Source organism: Mytilus trossulus, chromosome 12 (genome assembly GCF_036588685.1).
Source record: "Mytilus trossulus isolate FHL-02 chromosome 12, PNRI_Mtr1.1.1.hap1, whole genome shotgun sequence".
Classification (NCBI taxonomy): domain Eukaryota; kingdom Metazoa; phylum Mollusca; class Bivalvia; order Mytilida; family Mytilidae; genus Mytilus; species Mytilus trossulus.
Genome location: NC_086384.1, coordinates 46,985,495 through 47,001,379, shown reverse-complemented (window position 1 = coordinate 47,001,379; position 15,885 = coordinate 46,985,495). Strand labels below are relative to the sequence as shown.

Here is a 15,885-nt window from a genome sequence, read left to right as displayed (position 1 = left end):
TTGAATATAATTAATTAATAATAGTTTGACTTCTTTATTTGACATTTATCATTTTGCATTTTAGGATTTAGTGTCAAATGTGGTGTAGGCACTTGCTAGTATGTGTACAACATTGAATAGAAAGCCCTCGTTTGGCTACTGAAAAAAATCTTTTTTCTACGTTTTTTAATAAAAGTTTTAAAGCGGAAATGATGATAGTCTTTGTATAAAGTTATTAAATGATAAAATAACTTGTCATGGAACAGAATTTCTTATTAATATTAGTTCCAAGCTTGATGACAACTGAAGAAGTGTAAATAACATGGGTAAAAAGTAATTAGCGATTATCATCCAATATCTCCTAGGGGCATTAATTGAGAAAAGATGGAGAATCTTCCAGACCATCCTTGAAGGTCATTGACCTTTAAGATTAGATCATGTCTGGCTAATTATTTCAGGACCCAAGCATCTCATTTTCTTTATTAATAATTAATGAAACTCACTCCCATATATAAAAATTTACAATTAAAAATTTGCTTATATTTTTATAAGAGTAATTCAGTATAACCTCTTATCTTAATTTTCAAGATCTTTTTTGAAAATGAGCACATTTACATTTTATAGTTGATTTTATCTGATATTTTGTAAACAAAGAAAGATAACCCAAATTTAACCTTAAGAAGAAACAAACCTAATCAGATATAGGAAGATGTGGTGTGAGTGCCAATGAGACAACTCTCCATCCAAAGAACAATTTATAAAAGTAAACCATTATAGGTTAAAGTACGGCCTTCAACACGGAGCCTTGGCTCACACCGAACGACAAGCTATAAAGGGCCCCAAAATTACTAGTGTAAAACCATTCAAACGGGAACACCAACAGTCTAATCTATATAAACAAAACGAGAAACGAGAAACACGTATATATTACATAAACAAACGACAACTACTGTACATCACATTCCTGACTTAGGACAGGTGCAAACTATTTTCACATTACAACTTTTGACTCCAGAGGTTTTTTTTTTCCAACTGTTTCCTTCTTTCTTGTTGGACATCCTGGTACTCAGTCAACCAAGAGAAACCAAAACAAGTAAAATCAAACATCTAATTTGGTGTAATTTGAGGGGAATTTAGTCTACTGTTTTTGATGATTTTATGGTGTAGAGAAAATATGAAGCAGTTAATTAACCCGCAGAAATTGTACCGATTGAAAGCTTGATTTTACTCTTGCTCTTGTTTTGGTTTCAGGATGTCCAACCACAATGTAGGTAACCAGTAAAAAAAAAAAAACTTCAGGGTCAAAAGTCGTTAATATGAAAATAGTCTATTACATTGATGGGTAAATGGTCTGTAAATAAGAAATTAATACATGATATATGATCAACAAGACAATCATAAATATTATAGCCATCCAGGTTAAGTGAAAGCTTCCGTAACCTAGTATTTTTTTTTATTGGTAATTTATTTAAGCAAGGACTATAGAATGCCTTGATTAAAGAGGGACCTTTGTATTGACACATGTGAAGAAATATCCCTTTTGTGATTGGCAAGTGTAATTCACCCTATTATCAAAACAATAAGCTCCTAAAACAGCCTGAATTCCTTTCCTAGCATATGGGTTAAAATTTTAATGCTTTTTTAATCAGGCTAAAATACTATTCATTTCACAGAAAAAGTTGTGATATAACTATTAATAAAGAATAACAATTTTTTAGAAACATCACATTAAAAATGTCAAAGAAATTTTCCCTCTAGTATGCATTATGTTTTATGTAATCTTAGTTTTGGTCAAATTTTCAAAAATATAAAAATAGTTTTAACTGACAAAAGAACAAAAAAACAAACAGATGCAAAACATAATGAACCTTAAGTGGAGCAAAAAAAACCAACACGGCTGGGTATCTCCCCCATTTACAAAATAATTGTAAATTTTCAAATAGCAGGGGGTGGGGTGACCCAGGGGACTTAAAACTCTGTATATCATTCAAATCATAACAAATGGGAATAAGTATTGTTCAGGGGTAGGGATATTCATCACTAACAAGATATTTGAACATTCTCCGATGACAGGGGGCGGGGCAACCTCTCCTGATCCACTCTTAATATCAATCAAATCATTTTCACTAACAAACAGGATTTTATATGGTTAAGGGGTGAGAATCTGAACCAATTATAAGATTATAGAACATTCTCAAAAGGCAGGGGTGTGTGAACCCTAAGAAATAACCCTGTATATAATTCAAATCATCTTGAAATGATAAAATGGAATATATAGTTTTGAAAAGGAGATCTCAAACACTAACATTTAGAATTTTCTCAAATGTCCCTGGATGGGGATGACCCCTGGGGACTAACCCTGTATATTGTTCAAATCATCTTGACATGACAAGGTAGAAAATACATGGCTGAGGGGTGGGGATCTTGACTACTGAACAGCATTCCCAAATAACAGGGGTGGGGATGAACCCTGGATACTAACCCTGATATCATTCAAATCGCCGTGGGATGGCAAACTGGAATTTAAATAGTCTAGGGGAGGGAATCTTGACATTAAGAATATTCTCAAATGGCAAAAAAGGTTTGATGTGACCCCTGTAGACTAATCCTATGTATTATTTAAATCATAATGGGATGATAAAATGGAATATATAAGGTTAAGTGGTGGGTTGATCCCTGCAGACTTACCTACATGTTATTTTTTTTTATGTAGGAAATGTTCATTACTTATGTTAGATAGACACTACAGATATATTGGCGCTGTTTATCACACATGCTTCCAGGGGAACTTTTGTTAGGCGGAACAAATATTATGGCGCCGTTTATCACACGTATCCAGGGGAACTTTTGTTAGGTAGAACAAATATTATGGCATTGTTTAGACCAATGTTTCCTGGGGAACTTTTGTTAGGCAGAACAAATATGATAAAATTGAGAATTGAAATGGGAATTATGTCAAAGGAACAACAACCTGACCAAAGAGCAAAAAACAGCCGCAGACATTGTTTATAACGAAGTTTCAAGGGGAACTTCTAGAAGGAACAAATATACATTGACATACTTAAAAGGAACAATAATATTTGTAGTATACATTGACATACTTCAAAGGAACAATAATATTTGTTTAATAAGTATTTACTTCACACTTAAATACAGACGTGAAGAAGCTCAGTCACATGTTACAAACTATTTTTCCAATAATACGCCATATCTAAACTTGTTAACCTATTTCATGGGTTACTAAATCAGTGACGTCAAGTCAATAGAAAGAGAATTTTCAAGGCACTATTATTAATAACTTTCACAGTTTTTCATGTTAATCCATCTGTCTTGAACTTGGAAATTCATCTCTTGTCTCACATGTCTGTCAAAGTTGTGAATTTGATTTTGAACCCAGAACTCGGCAGGTGTGTTCTATTCCAATATCAATTAATTAGAATTATCAGTTTTCCTGATGAAGGTCGTTGAGTATTCAGTGGCGGATCCAGAAATTTTCATAAGTGGGGGCCCAATGACTGCCTAAGAGGGGGCCCACTCCGGTCATGCTTCAGTGATTCCCTATATAATCAACCAAATTTTCCAAGAAAAGGGAGGGGGCCTGGTCTGCCCCTCTAAATCCGCCTCTGGTCTTTCCATCCTTGACTTTCATTAAGAAAAACTGACCACCACCATATAGTCAATAGGGCTGAAAGTAGCTTAAAAGCAGAACAATCAACTTGACGTCATTAATATATTCACTCAGCTTAATTTTCACCAGAGTAAAAACAAACCAAGATGAAACTATTGCTTTAACCTAATAATGGTATTGTATGATCATTGTACATAAAACCACAAGCGTAACTTGTCTCAGATTTTTTTTAAACCTATTACTAGAAAATAGAACAAAGTGTATTAAAGTAAATAGGTAATTTTTTTTCAGAAACAATTGATATGCACAAAAAATATAAACAAATTTTCAACTAATTAATTTTAGCTTGTTTCAGTGTCTGTTTAGTTTACTTATAAAAGTTTTCCATGATAAACAAACTATAGGCTCACCATAGTAAATGTGCACCTTCAACAATGGGTTCCATTGTTATCTAAGGGGCAATAACTACTTTAAGAGTTGTCTGACAGTTAGTCTGTTAATAGAGTAAATAGATAGAAGGTAGATCTCAACATTCTAAAAGATTAAGGCCCCTGTCTATATATATAGGGGTTTTAAAGTTGTCAGACAATTGATAAATAATAAGTACAACTTTTGGCTACCTGGAAAGGGCTACAACTCGATCATTAACAAGAAAAAAACCAAAAATCGTGATAGTTGAACTTGACTTTCACTTCTGGCCACTGGAAACGGTGATATATACCTCATTAACAAGAAAAGCTAAATTTGTGATAATTGAACTTGACCTTCACTTTTGGCTATTGGAAAGGGCTATAACACATTAACATGAAAAACTAAAATCATGAAAATTAAAATTAACCTTCATTTTTGGCTACTGGAAAGGGCTATAACTCATTAATTATATTTATAGGAAACAGCATATCTAAATTTGAAAAAAAATCGTCAATGTGTTTTCATTTTAATGAACAAACACTGGAAGCCGTTCACCCGCCCACCCACCTCCCTGCCTGCTGCCAGCCTTTCAATCCAAAATCAATAACCAATTTTTCCTTTGAAAATCTCAGTTTTGGTTGTAAATTCTGTTTAAACCTCTGTTAGATTTGTTAGTCCGCTATAAGAGTTAATAAAAGCTCACTTGGCATTTTATAAAGATGCTTAGGTATCACTGGAAAATGAAATTTTTAGGTTTATAATGAAAAAAAAAAGTGAATTTTTAACATAAAGTAAATTCAGAAATTAAATTGTGATTTCAACAGGACAGAGCAAATTGTGAAAAAAAGTGATTTTTTAACATAAAGTAAATTCAGAAATTAATGTGTGCATTTATTATTGTGATTTCAACACGACAGAGCAAAAGGTGAAAACAAGTTACTGGAATTGCAGGAAAAGCTGCACATAAATATGTCTGTTAATAGGCTTGATAGTCTTGGATGTCATGTTTGTTTACTAACCTGGGGGCAAAACACAAACTTTGTGCTACATATCCATTAAGGCAGCAACCATTTGATTTCCGGGGGGGTTTGTTTCCAGTTTTTGGTGAAAAAAATAATTTGTTTTGGACCCTGAGAAAAAAAATATGTTTGTTTCACCCTCAGCTGCCACTATATGTAATGCTAAAATTGAAAGGAAAAAAATTGTTTTCGGTTTGTCGTTAAAAAAATAAATTGTTTTTCCATAGCCCCCCCCCCGAAAATCAAATGGTTGCTGCCTAAGGATCATTCACCCTAAGTTTGGTTAAATTGGTTCTATAGTTATAGAGAAGATCTTTGAAAAAAGATTCACGACAAACAGGACAGACACGCCAAGTGATGGAATTTATACATTATGTAGCTCACTTGGCCTAAAACAAATCTTTCTGCAAAATACAAGAACATAGAATACGGCAGATGGCGCAGTGTCTTAGCCATAACTGCATATATCTAAACCAAATTTAATCAATAAGTGATTTACAGCACGAAATGTAGGTCTAATAATGACCCATTTTTCCCTACATGTCTATATTTCCAATCAATACTATTTAGAATCTATAGCACAGACATAATTAGAGGTCATAGAATGGTCAATGATGACTCTGAGGGAAAGAAAGTGGTTTAAGTATCTCAGATTTTATTTTTTTTACAGGATCTACGTATATATACAAATTATTTACAAGTTAACAAATAATACAGGATACAATTAACATTGTAAAATGAGAGAATAAAACCGGTTTTAGATGACATAATCATTGTGTAGACTTCAAATAAAATTGAGAATGGAAATGGGGAATATGTCAAAAAGACAAAATCTGACCAAAGAGCAGCGATAACAGTCTATTATTAAAAACCATACGAATAACCTCAAGATATCTTTTCATTTTATTTTATTTTATTTCTTTTTTATTGTTGGGCGACTCTCTATATGAAGGCCTCTCAACTCCCACTTAAATCTTATAAAATCAATTGTCCCATATGTACTGAAACCAATATTTTAGATTTTTTTGGTATTTTTAGATCATTCTTTCTATATGAAGTCTTCTGAACTGCCACTAATATTTTCAATTTTTTTTTGGTCCAATACCAATTTTAATATTCTAATATTTTTTTATATAGTGTGAGCAACTCTTTTTATAATGAAGGTTTCTCACTCTACTGAAATTTGATCTTCATTGTCCAATCCCGAGCCACTTCAATATGTTAAAAATTTGTAGTCCATTGAAATGTAACTGATCAGTGTACGATAATATGTCCAGTATAATAATACGAAGATGTGATATAATTGCCATATGAGACAATTATCCATCAGACATCAGATGCTCCAGGAAAAAAATAACAATAATGCATTTTTTTTTTTAGGAAAATGTATTTGTTGAAATATATATAGCAGTATTTGACTAATATAATACCATGATAGATTGGTTGATTGGTGTTTTAACACCACTTTGAAGCGGCTATTTTGGGCTATTTCGTGGCAGCCGTTTTTTTCATTGGTGGAGAAAGACAGAGTCCCCAGAGAAAACCATCGACCTTATAATACCATAAAACATCTACTGAAAAGCAGAGCTTCATGTTATTAGTATCTGTAATTTATGAAAAATTTCTTGTAAGAAATAATATCAATATGTCCTTCAATTATCATTTGTAATAGCGTAGTAAATTCTGTAATCTTAACCAAAGTACAAATAACTAAAAGTACTTTAAATAATTACAAATCAAATAGAACTGGTATATTTTCCTAACATACTTTTGTAATTTAAAAGTAAAAAATCTACTTAAAAATTAAAAAATATCCTTTAATTTCCTCAGTTTTAATCTTAAACCTTTCGTTTGGCCTCAGTACATGTAACAATATGGACTAATCCCCTATATACATGTATGAAGATAGATATATAAGATTTCCTTGTTAGACACATACTGTACATATGATCTATATAATAATTAAATCATCTGTTTTTTGCCAAGCTATTTACGTTTTATCACAAGATATTGATTTTTGAGTAATAATGAAATTGACGACATACCTGAAATAGGACCACGTAATGACAAATTCATCTAATCCTCTTCTTCATCTGTCAATCATTAAAAAGATGTCTATTTCTTCTTAATTGGACCAAAAATTGGACCTTAAGTATTTTAGTCCTTGTTTTTTTTTCTCTCTTGTTACCCTATATAAATTGGGTGTGTATTCTGACATGAAACCTACATGTGGTTTTTACACAACAGCTATTACATAATCAGCCCTAGTTGTGCAGCCGTTTATGTGCAGTTTTTACACCTAGGCCAAGCATAGTTAATTTTGAACATTCCTCTACAAAGGGGAATAACTCAATTTGAAAATATGACATTTCTTTCATCAATTTTTTTTTGTCATTAAAAAATATCCTTTTTCTTTCAGCAGCTAAACAAACTTTCTTTAATACTTATGAAAAGAGATGTAGATTTTATCATTAAATATCTTGTATTGTCAGTCAAACAGTTCTTTTCAATTTTTTGTGAAAATTTAAATGTCCCATTATTTGTAGAAAAAATAAATAATTGTTAAGTAATTTAAATGACATGTGAGTGCACCTAGTAATCATCGAATCTCATTTTTTCCCTAAAAGTCAATATATTTTATTCAAAAATGGTTAAACTGTTAATCCAATCTGTCAAATTATAAATTCTAAAATTTCAAGAGGTTTGAACCCAGGAAATGATAAGTGTGATCAAATATCTTTGCACATTTTATTTCAATTACTGAGACACTTTTCTTCACATTTTGTTTATCATTTTTATATAAAAATCTGAAATTTGCATTAAAAACACTTTAAAAGTTAGCCTTAGTATTATCAATTCATATCTTTACTGCCATTACAATAAATCTGACCTGATTCACTGTCAATTAAAGTTAACTAGCATAGAACTTCATTTGTTCAACTGTTTCCGTCATTTAGCATTAGTTTAGCTAATATGTATTTGGATAAATCATCACATAACAAGTATAATACACTAAGGGGGAAAAGAGGGGAGGGGGGTGTAGGGTGCTTGTACATTCTCTTTTTGGAAAACATTTGGTTGGTTGTTTAGGGAATCCTAGAAACATGATTGGAGCAGGCCCCTCATTAGGCAGTCAGTAGGCCCCCCTGATGAAAATTTATTAGCTCTGCCAATAGTTTTGTGGATCCAGAAATAAGCAAAGTTGCTTTAACAAATCTGCACTCAATTTCAGAAGAGAAAAGATATACTTGTCAGGCAATTTGTAAATATTTCAGTATAAATTTATGATCAATTTTTATTTTAACTTTCTAAGAGTTTTTGAAAAAAGGTAAATTTCTCGTAATCAGTCAGTATTATTCGTAATGAAAAATGTAAATGGCCTTCAAATAGAAAATCTTCAATCTTAACTTTCTCATCTTTGTTTTTATCTCTTTTCAAGTTGAAAACAAATCTTAACAAAAATATGGAATAAATAATTAAAAAAATACATAAAAGGAATAAGAAATATCATCTACTTATCATTCAGAAACTATTTAGCTCGTATATATAATAATTGCTTCTCATCCTTAATCTTGAAACATTTGCCACTTGACGTTAAACATGCAACAACCAAATATAAATTTATTTTTGCATAAACATAAAAAAATTACTTTGAATGAAAAAGTCATGAAAAATAATCTCCACGGCCTTATTTCTTTTTCACAATGTCATTTTTGGAAAAACATATATAAACCACAAATACAAAAATCTTGTGCAAAATGCCCCTAAGAAAGACAAAGTATTATTCTTGCGGGTTTTTTTTACCACAAATTTGTGTCATATCAACCTGTCACTCATCAATAATATTTTTACGACCAAAAACAACAAATTAGATTGCATGAAAAGGTCAAGGCTTATTGTGTCCTGGAAGATTTAAAACAGAAAAAAAATTAAAACTCAACTTTCAACTTATAATTAAATTCCAGGAGCTGATTCCAAACACTAATTAGAGGCAGATTTAAGTGAGGGGGGGGGGGGATTAAACATTTGCATAGTATTTTTTTCTCTTTTTAAAATTAACTTTTTTTGAAATATTCCTAATACAATTTTGTACTGTCCAATATCACAGCCAATGTGTGTTCCTTTTAAGAGGGGGGTCACTGCAGGGGCAGATCTATCAAATTTTAAAAGTGTGGATTCTTACCCAGGAAAAGGAGGGGTGTTTCCAACCAAATGTCCCCTTTCAAAAAAGTTGATCTGCCACTGCACTGAATCCAGGCAATAGTTCACCTCTTTGAATTATGAAAATTGGACTTTTTCTTCAACTACAGTCTAGTAATATTCAGAGCTTATGTGTGGTCCTTTTTAAGGAAGGTGGGCCCAATTAATTGAAAACATGTTTTTAAATTATTGTAATTGGTTACATTTTTAATTATAACCCAATACCAAGAGCCTATGTGTGTTCTTTTAAGTGAGGAATAAAATTAATGGCATAATCACCATTTTTAATTATTGAAAATGGCAATTTTTTTTTTTTATATAGTCCATAGTCTAGGTGTGTTCCTTTTTAGAGGAGGGACATAAACAATAGAAATATACCTCTTTAAATAATAGAAATTGGCAAGAGTGGTATTCTGTTGCATTCAATTGATTTTGTGAGACTTTGGCATTCTAATAATTTTCTTTGTAATTTGCTGCGGATCAGCTGGATAACTCATTAAGATATTGTTTTCTTACATGTAAGTGATGCATCTGACATTTAATGCACATGATGCAGAAATGCACAATTGTTGTAATATCTTTATGTTTATAGTATAAGATATGAAGTTCTTAAGGTGAAGTTTTCTTTAGCCTTTATGAAAGAACTATATATTATGTTTATGGTAAAAGATTTGAAGTAGTTAAGGTGATCTCTTTCTTTAGAAGCCATGCAAGAATAATACGTTATTGTATAATGGTTCTTCAAAAAAGAGGGAGTTTCTTGTCTACGATCATTTTAAGGTGCGAGTGCACTTAGAAAAGAATTAGTATGAATGTTCTTCTAGTTTGAAAGACCATTGATAATCTATTAATGCTATGTTCTAAGGCAACGTCATGATGGCATACACTCTCCTTGACTGAGAGAAAACATGCAGTAAGATGAACAAAAAGTATCAGAAAAAAGCAAACAAATTCCAATTCTTTCTATATTCAATCTTAAATAGAATTTTATAGAACAGAATGTTCTACATTTTTAGCCATATTTTATGCCATTAAACCACTAAAAATTGAAAACTGTTATCAATTTTCCCAAGCTCAAATAATTAATTTAATAAAATATTACTGAATCTAATTGAAACAATAAAGTATGTCATATTTAATTCATTTGTGATTTCACATTTCCTATCTCTGCCCATATTAGTATCATAAAGTGAAAAGTGAATACGAAAAAAAATAAGTACTCAATATAATTATTATTGGTAAAAAAAATCATTAGTTTTAAAAGTAAAGTAAGCACTTTATGAAAATAAATGAGTATGTACCTTTTGAAAATATATTAGTAAACACTTTTTGAAAATAAATGAGTACCACTTTTTGAAAATAAACTAGTGAGCAATTTTTGATAACTTAATTGGTAAACACGTTTTGAAAATAAATAACTAAGCACCTTTTGAAAACAAAATTAATAAGCATTTTTTGAAAACTAAATTAGAAAGCACCTTTTGAAATAATTTAGCAGCACTTTTTGAAAATAAATTATTGAGCACTTTTTGAATATAATAAATAGCACCTTTTGAAAACATAATTGGTAAATTGAAAATAAATAAGTATGTACATTTTGAAAACTAAAATTAGCACCTTTTTGAAAAATTAAAATTAGTAATCAACTTAAATCAAATTTAAAACAACTTTGGAAAACTAAAACCACTGTGCACTTTTGGAAAACTAAATTAGTAAAATAGAGAATGGAAATGGGCACCTTTGAAAATGAGCACCTTTGAAAAAATAAATTAAAAAAATTTAGTTCTAAATTGTCTCCAGAAAATTGTATTTAGTGTAAATTGGTTGTTGTCTTGTTTGACATTTTCTATCAAATAACTACACCCCTCCCGTTTCCCATTATGAGTATACAAATAAGGAGATGTTTTATGGTTGTCAAATAAGACAAATAAATGGTTATAAGCAATTACAAGACTTTTTTCTCTCCAGTATATAAAAATATTTTGATTTTAAGTAGCTTGGCCTAATCCTGCATATTCTTATTGATAGTTTTTATGCACAGACAAATTTATCTCTTCTAACATTATATCCCTGTCTGATAAAACCAAAGGTGTTCATGTGTGAGTTATATAATACCCTAATTTTAATGCAGATTTTTGCATCAGTGAATTTTCACCTGTACCAACAATCGACTGATGAAAGTTGTTTGATAACAGGTGTTTTTACAGGTAGAAAAACTTCCCAGGTGTTGTTAAAATAAAGTCTATGTCTGTCTGCAGATGATCAGTTATATAGATAATGATTTATATGAAAGAGAGGTCAGCATGAACTATATACACTAGAAAAAAAATTAATGTCTTTATGTTCAAAGTATATTTGTTGGCATCTTCTACATACAGTAATAATTTTAAAACAAAACAAAAAAACGAACTTTTTTTTTATATATAATGAAAGTTCATTGACACACATGATTTATGAGTTGCATCACAATAATCAATGATGGTTGAAATAACTTCCCTTAAATTTTCAAATGTTATATTAATCAGGGACTTTATGCTGGTCCTTTATATCTTGATTCTTGGATCTTTTTATACAATTTTCTCTATTTCATAATTATTTGGACCCCTTTTCTTCATTCTTTTTATTTGGACCCCTTTTCTCCATTCTTTTTATTTTAGCTCCCCATTATTCTCTATTTTCATTTTTTGTATACTCCACCCAGACCCTCATAAACAACTGTGACATAGAATTTTCTTATTTTAATTAAACATTTAATTAAACAATTAACAGTAGGTAAAACATAAATTTCCTCCAATTAAAATTGCATGAAAACGTTGAGTTAAAGTGTGAGCTTACCTAAAGCATTTTCTGATTCTATTTCAATTTTTCAGTTAAATTGCTATTTCTTTTTTCTTTCTTTTTTTTTGGGGGGGGGGGGGGAGGGAGAGGGGGAGGGGGTGTTAAAAGAATACTCCCTAAACAAGACTTGTAGAAAATTTACATGTATAGAACTTTTAAAAGTATCCTGTATGGCTTTTAGTTTTTTGGTGTATTTTTTCTTGAATTGAGATTGTCTAATGTCTTCAAGGAAAGGTTTTTGCGAGTCAATTAAAAATGTCATTATGGTTTTGTTGGGATGGAGTGCTATAAATAAACAATTTTTTGTGCACATTTATTTTTAAAGTTGTTGACACAAATGCAAGACAATTATTGAGCTTCACGAAATTCCGCTGACATGTTATGCATTCAAAATCTAAAATAAAATTGAGAATGGAAATGGGGAATGTGTCAAAGAGACAACAACCCGACCATAGAGCAGACTGAACAGCCGAAAGTCACCAATGAGTCTTCAATGTAGCGAGAAACTCCCCCATTCAGAGCAGTCTTTCAGCTGGCGCCTAAACTAAATATATATATTAGTTCAGTGAGCATGAACGTCATACTGAACTTTCAATTGGTTGTATTTTTGTGACAACAATGCTGTCAAAAGTTTTACCATAAAATAAACCACAGCAAAAATGTGTATGTATATATCATTTGATATGTCCTGTCACAGGCGATAATAAAATTTAAATATATGATTCAAAGTAGAATGACATACTGTGGATTCATTTATTTTCGTGGGTACCAATTTTTGTGGATTATGGAAAACTTGCAAGTTCGTGGATATTTAATTTCGTGGTTATGCCGAAGTCTACATACAAGCCTATAGAAAATTTGTTATTCGTTGAACATTTAATTTCGTGGTTCACAAGTACCCACGAAAGCCACCAAAATTGGTATCCCACGAATAATAATGAATCCACAGTAAATATCAATACACCTTATCGCTATTTGTCCGCCATTACTGAATATCACACAGGTTCCCGTAAAATTATGACGTCATAAAACAAAATAGCTGACGCCACAATGAAAAAGTGATTGTTGTATGCGTCAAAAGTTCAAGCGGCAGGGTCAGCCGGGAATAGCGATAAGGTGTATTGTTCTAATAAATACGGATCTTACACCATGCAAACATCAATTCAATCAAAGTTTGTTTACATATGTAATTATACTTTCTTGTAAATTCATGTTTAACTATCAAAGGGCAGTAACTCTATAAATATAATTTAATCACCACAACACTATGAAATAATTCTGTCAACTCATCAGTCCTCACTGGTATTTCTATTGCAAAATACCAAAACTGTGTCTATTGCAAAATACCAAAACTGTGTCTGTCTATTGCAAAATACCAAAACTGTGTCTGTCTATTGCAAAATTTTGGAAGTCAAATCCACTTTTAACAAACTCTAAATCGTAGATGTATGTCCTTTCAAAACAACTAAAACTATATTTATTTGTATAAGAACTGAGACTACTATATATAGTAGTCTCAGATAAGAATAAGGACTTTATTCTTGACTAACATGGCATAAATAAGACAGCCATCCAACAATCTTCACTGTATGTTTCATAAGACTTGTGTTTGTATAAGGTTACAATAAACCATTGGATGGTATGGGCACAGTCATTTTAAGAAGATATAAACATGATATTCAGATTATGGTTAATTCGAATTAGTCACTGAGTATGTATGTGTAGTCAACATTTTATTACCAGAGACTTTGAGCACTCTGCATTATAACAAAGGCAAACAAATATTTTCCCAAACCCTAAATGACATTTGAAGTCTTTTCTACACTGCAACAAGACACATACATCTGCAGTTTTGATGGGAAAGGGCAATTAGTACAAATTGCACCAAGAAAAGCCGTAGGAACATTTTGTGAATAAAAAATACTGATCTAATACTTTAATTCTAGTTCGGTTTTGTTCTATAAATCAACTTTCTAAAGTCTGTTTGCAGAAAAATGCTACTGTACCCTCCTCCTGGAAAATCAATTGTGTTTTGCAAGCATAAAGCCCATTTTTTTAATATGCTGTCATAATTTAGTTTAAAATCATGTTTATAATTTGTACATGTAGTTTTTCAATCTTCATTATTTATTATAAAATGCTGAATCTACCAAAGGAATATAGTACTTTATAAAATGCAAAACAAAAATATGTATTTCCCCAGTCATAGTAGTTGTAGATGAATTACTTCTATCCAACCTTTCAACTGATTTTCAAATTTGAGTTATCTCTCTTTGAACCATAAAGGCATCTGACTTTTTGAAGACAGGATAGATCTCTAGAATTCTTTATGTCTTTGCTTAGTGACAGTATTGGGTTGCTGTTTGAATGAAAAATTCCCTTGTCTATGATTTTCCTCTAAACCCCTCTAATTTCAAGTTTCTTCATTTAGAACAAATGCCTCATTGGATTTTTTTTTCAATTTTTGAAAATATAAGGCTTGTTGCTATCATATTTGAATTATTAAATGACTACACTCAAATTAGAATATGTGTTTGTGTCAAAACACAAAAACATCTTAAGGGTGAGGTTTTGGATATTTGTGTAAGATGTTAGGGCTCAATACAGGTAAAATATTTTGACCCATAACACCCATTTTTCTTTTTATAAAAGACTTTAATAGGCCATCCTAAAAGATCAATTTCCAAAATTTAAGCAGATTCTTAATTTCTTTTTGTATCGTAAGATTGGTGACCCATATATTACCAATGCAAAAATACGTTAAAATTTTAGTCAGCCTATCACCACCATTTTTTTAAAACTCAAATTTCTAGACATGGAGCTCCACAACCTGTCAATAATTTTAGCTTATTTTGTTCCTTAATAATTGATGCTCTTTTGCCTATGTGCCAATTTTAATTTCTTGATTTTTTTTAATTTCACCTAAGTATATCCTTAATTTTCTGTATAGGCATCAAAAAGTGTTTTACTCTTTGAAGAATTAAAACACAAATTCAGACATAGTTCACCTACCTGCTGAAGGATTAACTGGTCCTGGGTCTGGCGCTGGTGAACCCTGAAATAGAAAAACAATATTTTACTAGAAATCTAGTTAGAATTATCTCCCCTTCAACACTGAAAAATATTCATGCCTGTAAAAAATAAATTAAAATGACATGATAATCAAGATCTTTCAAAAAGATTTTGTGTGATCATGTTACTGTTCCTTAAAGTTTTATACTGGGTAGAAGAAAAAGAACTGAGTAAAAAAAAAGCTTACCAAATGGAAACTATACAAGTTATTGTCTGACCAAAAATCAGGATTCCTTAGAATATAACCAAAACTGTAATGCATCGTGCTGCTGGTCTAAATTATACAAACTGACACCAATAGAAGTGGACAAAAGTTTGAAATACTACGAAAATAGTTCTAAAATCTGATTGGAAGATTTTTTGGAACAAAAAAGTGCTTTTTTACAGGTAAATTTGCTTTGCGTGTCATGTCATGACATAATTTCTCATTGCCAGAGGTTGGAATCGGAACTTTTTTAGGACAACGAACTTTATCAGGATGTTCCTTGTCTGTTGTTTCCTTTCAGGGACATCCAAGTTTACGTGTTCTCTGCCGTATTGGTTTTTGTCTATTTTTTTGATGGTCTCAAGTGGTATATTATTTGGTCGGGTTGTTGTCTCTTTGACACATTCCCCATTTCCATTCTCAATTTTATATTGAGCTATGGACTTTCAACATTAGGATTTTCATTCAGTCTATGACACTTATGCAACTTAATTAATAAAATAAGATTCTTCAAGACAATGAAAAAGAAACAA

At 31.1% G+C, this 15,885-nt stretch overlaps 1 protein-coding gene across 4 annotated transcripts in view; it reads right to left on the bottom strand.

Moving 5' to 3' along the window:
* The window catches only part of LOC134692706 (zinc finger protein squeeze-like), a 136,350-nt gene that overhangs the window by 43,286 nt on the left and 77,179 nt on the right, over positions 1–15,885 (bottom strand). For 3 of the 4 annotated variants that reach the window (XM_063553198.1, XM_063553197.1, XM_063553196.1), the window contains one exon: positions 15,088–15,130. In XM_063553198.1, the coding sequence (XP_063409268.1) occupies positions 15,088–15,130 (43 nt within the window). Of the gene's footprint in view, positions 1–7,082; positions 7,335–15,087; positions 15,131–15,885 lie in introns of those variants that run through there. The other variant, XM_063553200.1, reaches the window with a different exon arrangement.